The sequence below is a fragment of the Carassius auratus genome, unplaced genomic scaffold (genome assembly GCF_003368295.1).
Source record: "Carassius auratus strain Wakin unplaced genomic scaffold, ASM336829v1 scaf_tig00215781, whole genome shotgun sequence".
Lineage (NCBI taxonomy): Eukaryota > Metazoa > Chordata > Actinopteri > Cypriniformes > Cyprinidae > Carassius > Carassius auratus.
In genome coordinates this window covers 421,608-439,508 of record NW_020528242.1, presented here as the reverse complement: position 1 = coordinate 439,508, position 17,901 = coordinate 421,608, and the positions used below count along the sequence as shown (strand labels likewise).

General features: G+C 37.1%; 1 protein-coding gene across 4 annotated transcripts in view; it reads right to left on the bottom strand.

Annotated features, from left to right (window-relative positions):
• LOC113095751 (disks large-associated protein 2-like) overlaps positions 1-17,901 on the bottom strand; it is a 99,847-nt gene that overhangs the window by 30,821 nt on the left and 51,125 nt on the right. For 3 of the 4 annotated variants that reach the window (XM_026261111.1, XM_026261112.1, XM_026261113.1), the window contains exons 3-4: positions 14,940-15,011; positions 11,891-13,077 (exon numbers count right to left, since the gene is read on the bottom strand). In XM_026261111.1, the coding sequence (XP_026116896.1) occupies positions 11,891-13,077; positions 14,940-14,943 (1,191 nt within the window). In that variant the 5' untranslated portion in view covers positions 14,944-15,011. The remainder of the gene's footprint in view (positions 1-11,890; positions 13,078-14,939; positions 15,012-17,901) is intronic. The other variant, XM_026261115.1, reaches the window with a different exon arrangement.

Below are 17,901 nucleotides of genomic sequence, written 5' to 3'. Positions count from 1 at the left end.
ATTGATAGTTATTTATTTATAATATAGATAATAAAAAATTTGGACTGGGTCAGTTAATGTGTTATTATCGCATTAATGCATTAATTGATTAACGTTGATAATTATTTTATCACGTGTCAATGCAAGTTTTTTTATTATTATGAAAGTTCGTTGAAAAAATTACCAGAGCAGTATGTGTGTTCCCTGGGAGTCGAACACATAACCTTTTGTGCTGTTTACACAATACAAACCCTAATCAAACTCACCCAAAGCAACTAATTAAGGTATTCAGGCTCTACACAATAGACATTTGGACTGCCATGTGTGTATTTGAGCCCTGAGAACTGATCACGTTCTGTACATGAGAACTGAGTTGGTGGAGCATGCATGAGAGAGAGCACTTCTATCAGCACGAGTCCGTCACCCTTTAAGTTAATTGACAAACTGTGACTCTCTGGAAAAACGGGACGTCTGGTCACCTTATCCCTACCCCTTTGGATGCTGAGGCCATTGTTTCAGATTGCTGGTTTGTGTTTTGGTAGTCTATCCTTCCACTGCGGCTGCCATACTGAGACTAGATATGCAAACGATATCCAATGACAGGGACCCACATTTCTTAGGACAAGACAATAGCCTATAGGATGTATTATTAGTCTTCAAATAACATTATAGTAGTCCCGTTGTTTTTTTATCATAATATATTACTTTTAGCTTGTCAACGTCAATGTTTTATAAAAAAAATGTTTGTTAATGAATATTTTCCGTCGTCTTCATTGACGAAATTAACACTGCATAAAAGCACACAAATCTCTCTCTCTCTTTTTTTTTTTTTTTTTTGCCGTGATAACATTTTGGTTGTGGTTTCCCAAACATTGTTTTCATAATGCAAGGCACAACGTGATGTAAACAAACAATGCTTTTTACAATTTCGCATCTTCTTGTTATGTCAGACCTTTCAGACATATTTGCATTACATTGACTCACTCACCAGTGGTGTTATGTAAGATATTTTATGTTCACCTGTGAATAAAATATGCTTACCTGCTTTTAACAAGACGCTAAATCTAGTCACCAATCTGAACGATCGCACTAGTGCTGCTTCCTCAAGAAAGTTTTGTTTTGTCAGATTAAACATTAAAGTGTTTTAAGCCATTCAAGCAAGAGACACTGGGTTATATCATAGTTAATTATAAAACTATTAATTATAACAATTTAAGGAGAGACTGTTTATGATTTATTGGGATTATAAAATAGTAGTGGGTGGATTTTTACCATTATAGTGTAGTTGTTTACACACACTGGATAAACATCAAAAACATTATAACAGTGAATTTTTTGTCAAACATACATATATTTCTAAAATAAAGAAAAAAGTTTTACATTGGAAATTGAAAACTATTATTTGAAAACTTATAGAAAATCATTAGAAAATAAAACATCTAGTATGAGGTTTGATTATCAGCATTTGAATGTCAAGTAAAAAAAAAACGTTTTATTAAAATAAAATGTTTAAAGAAATTCAGAATTCCAATTAGATTTTATGTAAGTTGCTAGAAGAGTGACTGAGTGAAAAATAAAGTGTTTCTTTAAGAGGTTGAAAAAAAAATACACCTGTTTACTAAGCAGTCAGCAAAACCAAGAAAATAAGAACAGCATATGCAGGTAAACAGCCGGATGCTCATTTAAACAGACTCCTCAACACAATTTATTGCCAACACCGCTGACACAGTGACATTATCACGACTGTTATCCATCACCTATACCAGCTGACATTTACTTCTTGCCAATCTCCAAAAACAGCTTCACAGAAATCACTTATTACAGACTATCTTTATTTGTGGACAGTGACTGAGTAATATTACCGTTGTTGTCATGATCTTGAAGGCTTAATGAATTCTCTTCTTGTGAATGAACAATGTTTCACTCAGATCTGATACCTGACTGAGGGATCACATGACAGGAACAAGGCACTGACATATTTATGACGTGTTCTCCTTTCACACTAGCGGAGACCAATTTTGTCACCTAGCAACTGTACGTCCTCATCCTCATAACCTTCAGAACACTACTTTACATCAGTACTCAGAAAAAACATCCTCTCACAGCAACACATCACTACAGTTCTATAGGCCAAAAGATGTATTCATTATAAAATAGTGAGAAAAGAACTGAACTATACTTTCTTTCTTCTGTGGAACATAAAAGGAGGGTTTTACAGAACCTGGCTGGTTGCTCTTTTCCAAAATTAACCCAAAATCATCATAAATTGATCTATTTGAGGTTCCATGCTATATAAAATCATATGATAGCTTTGCGTGAAAAGCTACATTAAATTTACGTCATTATTCACTGAAGATCTTCTTGTAACATTCATGATATTTCAACTTCAAACAACTTATTATTTTTAATAAGCTGGTTGATATATACTACCATTCATAAGTGTGGGGTCAATAAATATTAAACTGATCAAGCATGACAGTAAAGACATTTATTAATATCTATAAACACTTTGCCGCCACAGTAATAAATTGTATTTAATATTTTATTATATAAAATTTGTAAAAAAAATGTAAATTTGTAAAAAAAAAACAATATTTCAAAATATGATCAAATAAACTTAGCCCCAGTTTGTAAGCATAAGAGGCTTTTTTTTCCTAAAAAACAAAACAAAAAAACAATAAAAACTACACTTCTTAAAGGGGGGGTGAAATGCTATTTCATGCATACTGAGTTTTTTACACTGTTAAAGAGTTGGATTCCCATGCTAAACATGGACAAAGTTTCAAAAATTAAGTTGTACGTTTGAAGGAGTATTTCTGTTCCAAAAATACTCCTTTCGGTTTGTCACAAGTTTCGGAAAGTTTTTTTCGAGTATGGCTCTGTGTGACGTTAGATGGAGTGGAATTTCCTTATATGGGTCCTGAGGCACTTCTCCCGGAAGAGCGCGCGCTCCCGTAGAGCGAGGCTGAGCACAGACTTTTCACTGATCAGAGCGATTCACTGATCAGAGCGAGAGACCGAAATCTCACAAAAGAAGTGTGTTTTTGGTTGATTTGGCACAGATTACCAAAAAAAAAAACAGCATTAAGGGACCAGTGGATGGAGTTTATTTTTACAGATCATCAACGGAGTTGTGCAAGTGTTTTTGTTTGTTCCCTGCATTTCGAAGATGCTTGTTTTACAAACAAGGCCCAGTTTGATGCCGGATTTACACATTGTTTATTTCTTAAGGATGATGCAATCCCAATGAAAAAGGCATAATCAATCAGGGCATAAGCACATCAAGTAAACAACATGCAATGTTGTCATCAAACTGCACTTTCCACATGTACAGCTTAAAAAAAATAAAATAAATAAAAAAAAGACGACATAAAGTGAAACTTAGTCTTTTTTCCAAAACCGCTAAGCAAATATACAGTTTCAATACGTACTAGGGCTGTGCAAAAAATCGAATGTGATTTTCATGCATCTCTCATCAGTAAAGATGCTCTTGTAATTAGAAGTATATCTCCAGCATGTGCGTTCAGAACAGGGTTGCCAGGTTTTCACAACAAATCCTGCCCAGTTGCTTCTTAAAACTAATCCAAAACTAGCCCAATCGCGTTTCCGGGAGGTTCCCCGATAAAAAATTGCTTCCCGGGGTTAAAATAGAAATTTTTGAGAAGGGTTTCCCTGGAAAATTACCATTTTAGGGGCTAAATATCACATTATTGGTATTGGGATTGCTTCAAACCGCGGACATGAAAAACAACTGTTGCCAAGTCTGTGGTGGTTGTTTTTCATGTCCGCTGGTCACAGCGACCCCAATACAAATAAAGTGATATTTAGCCCCTAAAATGCGAATTTTACCAAGGCAACCCTGCTAAAAAACATATATTTTAACCCCGGGAAGCAATGTTTTATCGGGGAACCTTCTGGAAGCGGGATTTGGCTAGTTTTGAGAAGCAACTGGGCAGGATTTATTGTGAAAACCTGGCAACCCTGATCTAAACACACGTGCTGGAGATATACTTCTAATTACAGGAGCATCTTTACTGATGAGATGTACATGAAAATCGCATTCGATTTTTTGCACAGCCTTAACATAGAAACGTTGTTGCTGATGCTGCTCTTGTTAAATTTCAGCCTCTGGATCTGATTCTGGATCATAAATATACGCTGAATCTGACTGTTAGCCATGGTTTGTTTCGGTTGGTTTTGTCCTCAAGCTTCCAAACGCTCTCAACACAAAAGCCTACTCGCACTCGTGATTCTTTAGCTCCGCCCACACGTCACGCCTCCAGGCGCTTGTGTTTTTCCTGGAAAAATCGGTACAGACTATCTTTCTCTTATAAATATAATAAAACTAAAGACTTTTTGGAGTTATGAAGGATGCAGTACTTCTCTATAGGTACTTAAGATTAACAGGATATTGAGTGAAAACGAGCATTTCACCCCCCCTTTAACTCTGTTTCTTTGGTTTTCTGCTTACTGAAATATGATCTGCTGGAGGTGAAGATTATTGTTTAATAGTGACTTAAATTTTGGTTGACCAGCATGAGTAACAAATGACATATATAAATATAATTTCTTTTTTTTGATAAATTATTTTAATATTTAAAAGACATTTCAGTGTTCCAAAGTACACAAGTGTTAGGCTTTGCAACATAATTCATTAAGGATTTGAATCAACTGAACCACAGTAGATGACATTTAATATCAAACAGCTTGATTAACTCTGTGTCCTTTTACCAAAGCCTTTTGTTTATCAGACAGCCTCTCGTCCAGGTGACAAGGGGCACATTTCAGCAGCCTCGTGGGTCTTTAGCATTCTACACGAAGAACGATTCTGATCCAGGAGTCCCAGGAGTCAATGAAAATGAGTAAATGTCATGGACACCTTTGTACAACACATGCACATTCACACATAATCCATAGAAGTCTTTAGGTTAATTAAGTCTTGAAGGAGTTTGATATTTTTAGACATTTAATTAACCAAAAACGCCAGAGGACACACACAATCTGTGGTCTAAAACTCTTGATAAATCACTGAGATCCGAGTCCCCTCCCCAGTATGACTGTATAATACTGTGTGATAGTGTATCAACTGTTGAAGGTTTTGCTATTCAGTTTATACATAGTCTAGATATGTTTTACAAAGAAACATGGATTAATGCAAAAACACAAAGCATGCTGTGTTCTTCTTGTATGATGCATGGGCATAGGTTTATGTATATCATGTTTTTTATGACAACTACTGTAGCTCATTAAATCAGAATTTATTGCTCTAGCTTTCCATACTATAATGTTATTTAAAAAAATTTATTAACTGTAGACTACAGAATGTGAAGCTATTGCTGCACTGATGCCAGGTTACTTCATTTTTGAAGTATTTAATTCACTGGATTTATATAATACAAACAAATAATAGTATTTTATTACTTTTTTATGACTTTCTCCTATAGGGAAAAAATGTATGACAGTTTACACAAAAATATTAAGCAGTACAAATCTAAACAGAAAGAAACAAGTAATAAGAAGTGTTTATTGAGGGCCAAATTAGAAACATATTAGAAAGATTTCTGAAGGACCATGTGAGAATGAAGACTGGATTAATGGCATCTAAAAAAATTCAGCTTTGCCATCACAGAGATAAATTGCATTTTCAAATACTGTTTGAACAGAAAAGCATTATTTCACACTATTACTGTTTTTATGCATTTTTGATCAAATAAATGCAGCCTTAGTGAGCATTGGAAACTTTCAAAAATATTAAAATCTTACTGACACTAAACTTATTCTCAAAGCATGATATAATGTTGTTTAATATCATGGAAAAAATATATTAGAGTGATGAAAGGGAAGCACTGAATATTAATGATCCGTGACACTTATTTATTCATATATTTTCCTAATTTAACCAATTTGAGTAAGTTTAAGCTATTTGGACAAATTCAATATTAAAGCTAATTTACATGTTTGTTTTTGAACAAGTGTCTGTGATAATCTCCTCTGAAAGACCAAACATGTTCAAGTTCATTTTGGGGACAAACAGTGACAGAAATAACTTCTGCTGTCACCAACATTCCCTTACCATCTTCACACACTCACACACCCAGCTGTGTCTGACCTCTTTAGTTGTCTGACTCACAGTTTATTGAGTTGTTGTCAAGACAGAGTCTCTTTGTGTCCGTATGTCCTGCTGGCTTGTAAACAGTCTTATTAATTGGTTATTAGATTCACCTTCACTGACCTATCAGAAAATCTATTAAAATGCAATCCTCTCTTCTTGTAGCCTTTAGATTAAGGTGAAGAATACAGAGAGAAAGAGCATGGTAGAATCATAAAGAGAATGGTAAACTCTGTGTAAGAGTGTGAAAGAGTTTGCGGTTAGACACTGCAAGGGCCGGCAAGAGAGGTCTGTTCCTTTAAAACTCTTCCCTTGATCCTTTATCATTCAGGGAGTGAATATTTCTGATGTTCTAAGTGCAGTGGACTAAACCCAGCGATGTTTGCCAACCTCTACTGAAATGTCAAAGTCTTAATGTTTGAATAATTCATTTCTGACTTTCAGTGCTACTCTTAAGGACATTCACACTGTTGAGAAAAGTTGAAGTTTATATAGGGTGTGATGCGGTGTCAACCAAAGTGACTGAAAACAGAAGTCATTTGTCTCCTCCTGTAGCTGAGGTTAGGAAATACAGAGGAGACGTTATGTAATGAGCAGTTTAACTGCTTTACGTGATTATGTTTGCAGAATTATCATCAAAAATTAGGCATGAAAAAACATATTCAGGTTTTGTATGTGCTTCATTAAATATGAAGCTGTCAAAAGACCTTCAAAGGAGCTACCAAAGATGAGCATGACCGATGTCCATTGTAGAAGCAGACTGATATCTAAAAGTTTTATTCTTCTCGCCAACATTCAGATAATAATTTGAATAAAATGTCAACAGTTAAATAACTAGATAGGTTAGCTGGTTACCTTAAAAGTGCATAGATTACACAAACAACTCATTCTGCTGTTAACACTTTTTTTCTGACAAGCGGATGCATTGAGATATATGTTTTCCTGTTTGTTTATGCAATGTTTAGCATAAAGCCTATTATCGTCATCCAAAGTGAGTTTATAATTAGGATCGTTCATCTTCATGATATGATGTACTGTGATGTACTTACAATTTATATACAAACACATTCTCAATCAGAATGATAATTTTTATGTAGAAATGACATCTTATTTTTATAAGAACATCTAATCTATGAGCAGTTTTTTTAAAAGAGATTGGCAATTACAGAGCCCAACAGCAATATTAAGGAATTCAGCAGCGGAAACACTTAGTAGCTGACCAATAATAACATCAACAGGTGGACCTTCACACTGCTAAATCATTTCTGTTTTCTTTTTCTTTCTCTCTTGAAGAAGACATTGTAAACAAGAAAAGCGTAAAACAAGAAAAATACAAGACAATATTTTTTTTCTTGCTTAAAACAAGAAAAGATAATTTGCCATTTGGGTTTTAAGGATATTTAAGGATACTGATAAAGAAATACTTATGAAGAAAATGACTTTCTTTTTTGCATTATGTGTGAATGGGCCATTACACTTTAATCAGGACAGCCCTTCACCCAGACTGCTATCACCATAAAAGTCATGTTGAAATATTTAAATTGTTACATCAGACAGTTAAATCAGTCTCTATGCATTTTAAAAAAGCATCCATAGTTTATAGGCAACAAAAAGCTTTAATGTAAACACCTCAATGGGGAAGAAATAATCAAATATTGAAAGAGAGATCTCCCAGTTTAGAGTAAATGATATGCAGAAAAACGTTTTTTCAATCTAAAATTATCAAGTAACTTAAAGATATTTTATATAAATGAAAATAGGAAGATATTAGGAAGCAGCATTCAAAATCTACTCGAATCAACTTAAAAATTTTAGGGGCCAGATTGAACTCTTCTGCTTCTGCCCCTAATGAAGTGAACTGCTGTCCTCCTCATAACATGATCAATGATTATGTAAGAAGTATTGAAATGTAGAGGAAACCCTTGCTAAAAGATACATCATATACCATTAAGCATTGATTTTGATCCAAATCCCAATCTCAACTAATGATTCAATCTACTCACGATGATGACCGTCATGATAAACACACACTAAAAATAGCTGTTTTATTGCTACTGCTCAGAATGCAGTGCTCAGGACACCCGACCATTACAATGAAGGGGCACACGTCCCTCCCGGAGAGATTGCGTCACAGCAGGCTGCATCGATAACAGCAGCCAAAAATAGCACTGGCTTGATAGACGGCACAGACTATTTTTGTTGGGGTTGAGAGGACCTATTAAATGCCTGACCCTGAGATGCATCACAGTCATTGACTGCTGGACCGTTTCTGTTCTTTTTCTGCAGGCTGATGTTTAATCCATTTGGACATATTTGAAATACAAGCACACTTAAGATAATTGCTTTGCTCAGAAAGACAGATGGGAAGAGGTTGTTTTCATCCCTCAGTGAAAGTCTAAATTTACATGTTTGAGCTGAAATTAGAATTAGGATTGATTACAGAGAAAAATCTACTGGCCTTTAAAAAAAAATTGATGCTGAAAGTGGTTTTGCACTTTTGCTGAAAGAAAAAATGTGTTTGTTTTATAAGTTGAAACAATCTTGTATGACCTGTAAAGGTACAATTTTGTCTTCATATGAAGCTTGTCATGAATCATTAGTGGGCAAAGACACAATCCTATCCATAACAAGCTTTACCACAATGTTGTTATGAAGACAAACTGGATCTAGAAGAGACATATGGACTTTAGGACGTCTAGATGAAGGTTGGCACAATTTCTGAGCATTAACCAACAAACTTTCTGGTTTTTACCATCACAACCTACACTCTCAGAAAAAAAGATACAAAAGTTGCCACTGGTTGCTTGTAGGGAAGCCCCGATCCGTCTTTTCCCCCTCTGAAATCTAGGGTTTGGTATTGGCCAATACAGATAACGATCCGATACCAGTGAAGTTATTTTTCCCCCATTTGAATAAATGTAGAATTTCTAATTTCTATCTGTGTGTGGAACTGATACCAATTCTTTCACAATCTACTAGATACAGACTACTTCATTATAACGATAAATAAAATAAACAATAGATATTAAAAAATATAGGCCTATGTATATTTATAATTAATGACAAAAATTGATCATAAATTAGGTTAGTGGATAATTCTGCAGCAAAAGTTATTCTAGAAAAATCAGTGCAATAATTTTAATTCTAATAATTTTAGAAATCCAAATATTTAGTGGAAAACTATATTTTGTAGGGAAAAAAAAGTATTGCACTAAATAATGGTAAAATTTTCAAATATTATTAAAAAATCAATTAAGTAAAAACATTTAAGAATGCTATATATATAAGTAGTATAAAATTAAAAAACGTTTCTTTTAAATGTATAGCATGTATAGCAGTTTTATGCCCGTGGGTTGAAATGACCCCAATAACGTGATATTTAGCCCCTCGAATGTGAATTTTACTGGAGGATCCCCAGTGAAAAACGTGTATTTTACCCCCTGGAATGTGATTTTTACCGTGGAGCCCCCTCAAAATGCAACTGACAGTGAAAAGTGAAAGTGAAGTGACATACAGCCAAGTATGGTGACCCATACTCAGAATTCGTGCTCTGTATTTAACCCCCCCAAAGTGTACACACACACTGTGAACACACAACTGGAGCAGTGGGCAGCCATTTATGCTGCAGCGCCCGGGGAGCATTTGGGGGTTCGGTGCGGGTTAGGAGTCAAACTGTATAACCACTAAGCCACGACTTCCCCTTTTGGGCTAGTTTTGTTGCAAAAACCTGGCAACCCTGTTGTTTTTCAAGTCTTTGGGTTTAAATGACCCCGATAACGTGATATTTAGCCCCTAAAATGTTAATTTAACTAGGGGAATCCGACAAAAAATGTGTATTTTATCTCACTGCAATGTGTTTTTTACCGGGGGATCCCCCTCAAAATGTGATTGGGCTTGTTTTGGGCTCATTTTGAGTAGAAATTTGATTTGTTGTGAAAACCTGGCAACCCTGGTGCAAGGCACAAAGGGAAGAAAAATGAATGCTTAGTGTATTAAGCCTTGCAACTGTTATTGAGCCTTTCTTTTAAAAGTTTTAAATTTCAGTTACTGTGCACGTTAAAAACTATTTATAGTTTTCACTACGACCTGTGTTTTGTTCTCACAGACACCTGGTAGCAATTAACAAAACAACATTAAACTTCGGCAAGAAGGTAAAGTACTATTTGCAAATTCATAGATATATATTTACAAATCAAGTATAATAATGGGAACATTTGATGACCTTGGAGAGAGCTTTACCGAACACGACCAAGGTTTAAAGGCTGAATGAATGACTGAAAGCCACAGTGCAGAAAAGAGTTTTATGTGAACTTTAATGAAAAAACTTAAACAATCATATGTAGCTCAAATTAAGCTGTCATATGGCTTCAGAAGTAAGACAGAATAATATGCACAATCTTGGATTTGGAATGGCCCTCTTTGATTGATATCCGATCTGACTAAAAATGGCAGTATCAGAGCTGGTACCCGATATGAATACCGGACCAGCACATCCCTAGTTGCCAGCTGTCTAAGTTGACTCAGTGGGACCCGAAAGAGGTATTCACAAGCCTCTAAAATGTAAAACTTAATATTGATTTAGGTTCTCTTTCTCTGTGGATTCTTTCTTTCCCTGAGGAAACACTCAGATCCATCCATTCATTAATTATCTCAATGGGGCGATCAGCCTCACTGCTTCTGCTGTGCTATTGCATAAGTCCAGGACTAGTGGAGGCTGCTATGTCAGCAGATGTTTACTGAGAATGTTTTTTCATTGTACCTGCTGATCTAAATGCTCAAGTCAGACATCTGCAATACTAACTAGTTCTGACAGACCAGCATATGTTGTGTTTTGGATGCTTGCCTATTTAGAGATGTTGGTCTCTACACCTGGCTCCTTAACTAACCAGTAAGGCTACAGTACAGGTCAATCAGATTCACCAGCTTTTTTAAGGAACCAGTTCTGAAGAAGAACAGTCATATTCTAAAACAAGACTGAATTAACTAAAGCAATATTAGTGTCTTCTTTAAAGTAGGTCTAGTATTATTAAAAAGATGACATGGGGATGTACTAAAACACAATAATGATCCCATCAGGACAAGCAGTATCAAGAAGTATTCGCATAGCAGCTGTACTCTACTGTGACAGATATGTGAATCATTTCAGCAATTTTAGAAAGCGATTGCATTTTGCTCCAATGCTAACCTGTGACAATTCAGCATCTGTATATAGGATAAAGAGGCCTAATTGTACAAATTAACTAGAAAACAGGAAGAAGCTATTATGCAGTGGTCTAACAGTACCATGAATAATGCATCCCGATGAAATGTGATGCATTTGGAAAATCATACGGTATCACAGAAAGATCAGTGCTAATCAATATGACTCATTGTTTGCAATAATTCCGTACATAAACAACAGGAACAAACTAGTCTAGTCGTAGAGGCAATTTAGCACATTAGCACCTCACAACAGCAACAACACACATATTTCAATCAAGCTATATTCTTCACCAGCGTAAACAACATATTCCCGCCTTTGTAACAACCCTTTCAGTGGACTATTACTTTCGACTCTTTTGGGAACCCTCTGGATCCTGAATAACAATCTACAGGCACCAATAAGCCATGGATCAGAAAGCAGCCACACAGAGTTTTGTTTTGAAAATGAATAGCATGACTTAATATTTACGCCCCTCACGTACACAAACATTCAAGAATTAATCTTGACGTCCCTTAAGGCTGCTGAGGCCCCCTGGTTGAAAACCACTGTCTTACAGCACAACATCTTCAGCAGTTACATCTTCATGAATGAGATCTCACCTGCAAATAATTACAAGGCCTCATGGAGGACTTCAGATCTTGAGGCATGGTTGGTTTCTCCAGGTTGAGGGAAGATTTGCGGTAGGCTTCTTTAGCCTGGCTGACAGTCAGCGTCGACCAGGAGCTGCGCTTCATAAATTTGCCCTCAGGGGCCATAGAGATGCTATCGCATGCCGAACATTTTACATCGTTGTTGCTCTTGGAGGTCTTGAGTGAAAGGTCACCAAAGTGGCCATGGCCTGTGTCCGGGTAACAGTGAGTGATATGATCTCCGTGGTGGCGGCTCATGATGCTGGGAGTCCGGTAGGTGCTGTCACTGTCCAGGTTGTCATCAGAACTCCACCAGCCTGCTATCCCTGAGCGTTGCTTGGAGTCTGACTTGCGTTCCTTGCTCTTACTCCGTTTGCTGTGTTTGTGGTTCCCATGGTGATGGCCGTGATGGTGGTGGTGGTGTCCGCTGTCTGAGCGAGAGTCTCCCTTGGTGCCGTTCATTTTGGACGATCCCTCGAGTGAGTGGGATTTGGTGAAGAGCTTCTGGACGGAGTGCACCAGGTGGCGGATACGCCCGGGACTCTCGTTGCGCTGCTCGTTGCTTGTGGTGGTTGCGGACGTGCGCTGGTACTGCAGCGTGTGAAAACCATCTCTATGAATCGGCAACTGCTTCTCGAACTGGTCCAGGAGGTTCGCAGGAATACGATTCATCTTCCCAGAACCACTGCCCCCACCGCCACCTCCGATCCCTCCACTGCCACCTCCGCTGCCGCCGCCACCGCCCCCGCCACCGCCGCCGCCGCCGCTGCCGCTGCCGTGAGGAGTGGAGCCTTCGTCTCTCGAGCCATCGTGGTGTGAACTGTAGTGCATTCTGGGAAAGGTGCTGCTGGAAACATAGTCAGATGCCATAGAAACTGGAATCACCATGCACTCCGAGTGGATGGAGCTGCGGGGCGAGCAGCGGTGTGGATCCAGAGGGTAGCTCTCCGTCGGACTGAGCAAGTAGGGAGTGCGGGAATCAGAGCCGACATGCTGCAAGTGGTCAAGGGACTGATCGCAGTCTGGCAGCCCACAGATGTGACCTGATGTGAACGTGAGCTGAGGACGACCGCTTGATAAACCTTTCATATTCCTGGGAAGGGGGAGGTAGCTGTCTTCATCGAAGTATGGCGGCGGAGACCATGAATCTAGCTGATCTATGAAAGACAAAGAGAGGAAAAGAGAGCGGAGAGAATTACTGAGTTTGATTCATTTTTACTTTGGCATTCTGCATCAGTTTAGACCTCGTTCAGTCTTTCTGCAAACTAGACTTTGGGGCATTTTCCCCATGGGTGTGTAGGCAGTGTTAATAAAGATGTTTGAAAAACAGTCTGCCATGATTCAAACAAGCTGATTACAAAATCACTGTGTTTTTTGTGAATTCAAACGATCATGCGGCAGCCTCTCAGCTGCACAGTCATGGAAAACACGATGCTTCAATTCGTGAATGGAACAAAATCATGTTGTCTGGACAAAAGCACATCCCACAGCCCTCTGCCGATCCTCCCCATCTGATCATACCAGGCATTACGAGGACAGAGTTGCAAGCCTTGCCATTTATCCAATGCAAAGTAAAATAATAGCCTATCATCTCGGAATCGCTGGGCCATCCGTCAAAGCCGGCCCCAGAGAGAGAGGGAGCACTTCGAGGTGCTTCAGCAGTTGTCCTTGAGAGACATTGCTCAGAGATTAAAAACCACATTCACTGTGATCTTTCATCACAGCCACATATGGGCAGCCTGTCACTATCTTCATCAGAGCTCAAAGATGCTGTTTTTTCACATCCAACTGTTTGCCCTTTCTGACATAACTATTTCATGCTGCTGGATCATATGTCATTTCACACTGGTGATTAATGTGAATTTTCACTGGTGAAAGTACAGGGTAATTCATATTAACAAAAAGGTCATTTTTCAATTGTTGGAGAGAGAAAAATAAACATGTTAGTTTTAGTGAGTTTTTCAGTGTCAAAAGTGAGGCCTTGTTTAAACCCATTCTTTTTTAATCTCAAAGGTATTCAAGTGAAAACACATAGTTTGGAATACAGTATATTAACATTCCAAAAATATGACTATTTAGAGTATTTAAACTCCTATAGTATTTCATCTATGTAGGAATTAAAGCTGTTAAAGAATAGGCCATTTAAACCTGGAAATTTTCAATTTTTTTGTGTTACATGCTGGCACAGACCTCTGATGACTTGAATTTGACTACATACTAAAACAAGCCAAACATGGCACCAATACCAAAGTCAAACCACGAGGCACAAAACACATTACTAGACATAGTCAGACTGAAGATTATTTTCTGTCTTTATTTTTCTCTTGTCATGGCCAATAACTTCTGTTAACTTAATATAACTTAATTATATTAAGCTTATTATAAATAGATAATTTTAGTAGCTGAAAACTTTTGTATGTAGCTGTAAGGTATCAGTATATAAGACAGCTGCCAAATTAAAAATGACTGACAATGCATTTTCATCTGTGTGAAAAATTAATGGAAAGGCAAGAATTCACTACTGTCGAAAAGTCAGTAAGTCAGTTTTTTAACTAATACTTTTATTAAGCAGTGACAGAAAAAGACGTCTATAATTCCACATAAAAATTTAGCAGTACAACTGTTTTCAACATTGACATTAAGAAATCATATTCATATCATATTCATACTGAGCACCAAATCAGCAAATCTTGAGTAATGGCTGCTGAACATTAGCCTTGCTATCACAGCAATAAACTACATTTTAAAATATAGCACATTTTTTTGAAAGTGTAACAATGTTTCACAATACTACTGTTTTACTGTACTTTTGATCAAATGAATGAGTTTTGAACCATAGTGTATTTCTGAAAAAAAAACAGAGGGGCCAGAAAAGAATAAAACACATTTATCTGATTCACGCTGGTAGCAAATAACTGGACTGAAGACATAAGCAAAAACATCTTGGTTTGAATTTGGAAAGAAACCAATTCAAACCCTCCCTTGTGTTTAATTAGAGCACAAACAGTAGAGTACTGACCCATAAGGAGATCTTTAGCTCAGGTCAGCACACACCATAATGATCCCCATGTCCATCTTGATTGAAGAAGACCTGAAGGAGAATGTCAAGTTCGTTTATTCTGAGCATGTAAAAGAATATTCTAGAGTGATAGAAAATCACAAAAAGGCACTTCATTAAAATTCAACTTTGTGAAAGGCTGAACAACACAGAATCACATTAAAGCACATCCTGAACAAATGGTCCAACTATGATCACCATCTGTAAACACTGGCCAATACAGGCATTAGTTTACGTTCATTCAAAGGTTAAAAGCAAGGAACCTTCATGGAATCAGGGTTGTTCATCAGAAAAATCGAAGAGATGCGATTGTGTCCTTAATTCCCAGAAGGCACTGCAATAAACCACAATGTTACATTTCTAAATCTGAGAGGATGGATGAAACTGAAAGGACCAGAATGGTACTGTTCTCATTGGAGATGTAAAAGTCTTACAACAACCTGTCATTGGTTATTTCTCCTTCATCGAAATCCAACACAACAGCAGTGAAATATCTGGAGACAACAACAGAGGAAAGGCACAGATTGCAGACTGAAATTAAAAGCATTATCTTTTACACTTTGGTTTTAAAAAAGACAACTGAGCATTTCTAAACCTAGTCAACTGAGATCTTCAAAACCCAGTGGACTAAATCAGCCACAAGAAAATCACCTTGAGAGAAGCAGACCTATAATTCACTGCAGGGAGCAGAGAAACGTACACTATATCAATCCAGCTGCTGACGACATATGCCATGTTTGAGGCTATTACATCTTACAGCCTGAATTCTCAAACATATTAGAGAAAATTACAAAAATAATATATATATTGTATATGTATAATGTATAGCATTTAAACATTTATTTTGTTAATTGTTATCAAGAACAATAATAATGAATAAAGTAATTTATAATATACTCCAGCCTTTGGTGTCACATGATCCATCAGAAATAATAATATGCTCTAAAGTCTAATTACCATCTATTACAACAAAACGCAGACACACTTTAAGAACAACTTAATGGTATAACAGTTTATGTGAAGTCATACAGTATATGACCAGAGCTAGTGTATTCAGTAATATCTCTGACTAATTCAGTGAGTGAACCAATTTAGTCACGGACACATTCTGGAGTTGTTTTGATCAATTCATTAAAAAAGAACCAGCTCATAAGAATCATTTGTATATGAATCTGACTACACTGTTGGCGCGGCATATTTGTTGGTTGATGAGAACTAGTTCTCAATTCTGAACCCTACAAATACATTTTTTCTATAGCATAAATTTCAGTGTAATTGGATGCTGCATATTTAAAAACAATATTTACTGGGGTTTACTGTTTTCTGATGGTCTCCCTCCTGTGGTGGATGGAGAGGGCCTTTGGTCTTAGTACGAATTCAAAGGAGGTCATCTAAGGCTCTAGAGATTTGTTTGAGTGTTATGGCACTCCTCTACAGCCTGAAGCACATCCTGTCACCTCATTTTATGATTTCAGCATTCATACCCTGGAACATTGCTGCTGAATAAATAAGGCTCACTGCAGCAACCCGCATACTAACAGCATGATTGCAATCAGCTACAGGTGCCTTCACATCTCCACTGCTTTTCTTGGCTCTCTGCAGGGGGCAGCAGGTAGAGGCTTTATTTTGCTGACTCTGTCGCTACAGCAGTGCTAGTGAAGACAAACGATCCATCCACCACATTAACACCAGAGAAAGGTGGCAGTGAGACCTGATGGAACTGCTATATATATATATATATATATATATATATATATATATATATATATATATATATATATATATGAAATTATATAATATTCTGAATACAATGCATTCAGGAATGCTGTCTTAGAATAAGCATAAAACAAGACTCAGAAGGCAGCATAATTGTGTGTAAAAAAAATCAAAGCAGGAGATATCGCACTTTTGTCCCTCCAACATGCTTCATTCCCACAATATTCTACATTGTTCCAACTTGACAATTATTCCTCCAATTAATCACCCCACTAAAAAGTGATTGCCACAGCAGTCCTTTTCTTTTCTCTCTAACAATCTCTCTTCATTTTATAAACTCACTTTTACAGAGTAAGGACAGAGAGAGAGAGAGAGAGAGAGAGAGATTCCTGGAGTCCGATAAGCCTAGTGAGTTCCTTATCGTAAAGGAGTGCATTAGCAATGCAGTGATGAGGGCTATTATCTGTGCCTGGTTCTTCTCAGCGTGGTAAACCATGCTTATTCCTGCAGTCTAAAGACAAATATTTGTCATAAAGATGGATTTATTATGGAATAGAAAGATGATAGAAAAGTTTAAAACACCATTTATAAATATTACTTAAGGAGTGTTCCAACTGACAGCGATTTGCAGTGACAAAGCAACTTCATGTCATTCATTTTCACTTAAAGTTGCTGATTTGTGGCAAAATGAGTGACTTATAATATACTGATATATGCAATTTATGAGATTAATGCATAAAATATTTGTAATTGCTTTTACATCAATTGCTGAATAAAAATGCACAAACATTTTAAATGTGTCTTTGTAAAGTCCTGTGTAGCATTGCATTTCTTAATATCGCTGCAGAATCTGGGAGGTAAAATGTGTTTCATAAATCATGACGTTAAACCTGCAGCTGGTGGGTCAGTACAATGAAGCTGGCCTGAAAGTGTCTGAACACAGAACTAGGCAGAAAGAACACAGCCTAGCGTGCTATATGAAATCCTTCAGGAGGAGCCTGTTTATGTAAGGCCTGGTTCACACGGGACAATTTTTAAATTGTCGGCCGATTTTCCAAACCTGAGAGACCCCACACACGGCGATAAAAAATCACGGGTCTAACAGTTTTGGGCGTTCAGTGTGTGGTGTGCAGCCACACGGCAATATCAACACATCACACACGAACCGATTTGTCTCCCGAGCATTCCCAGGTAAGACGGGAAATCT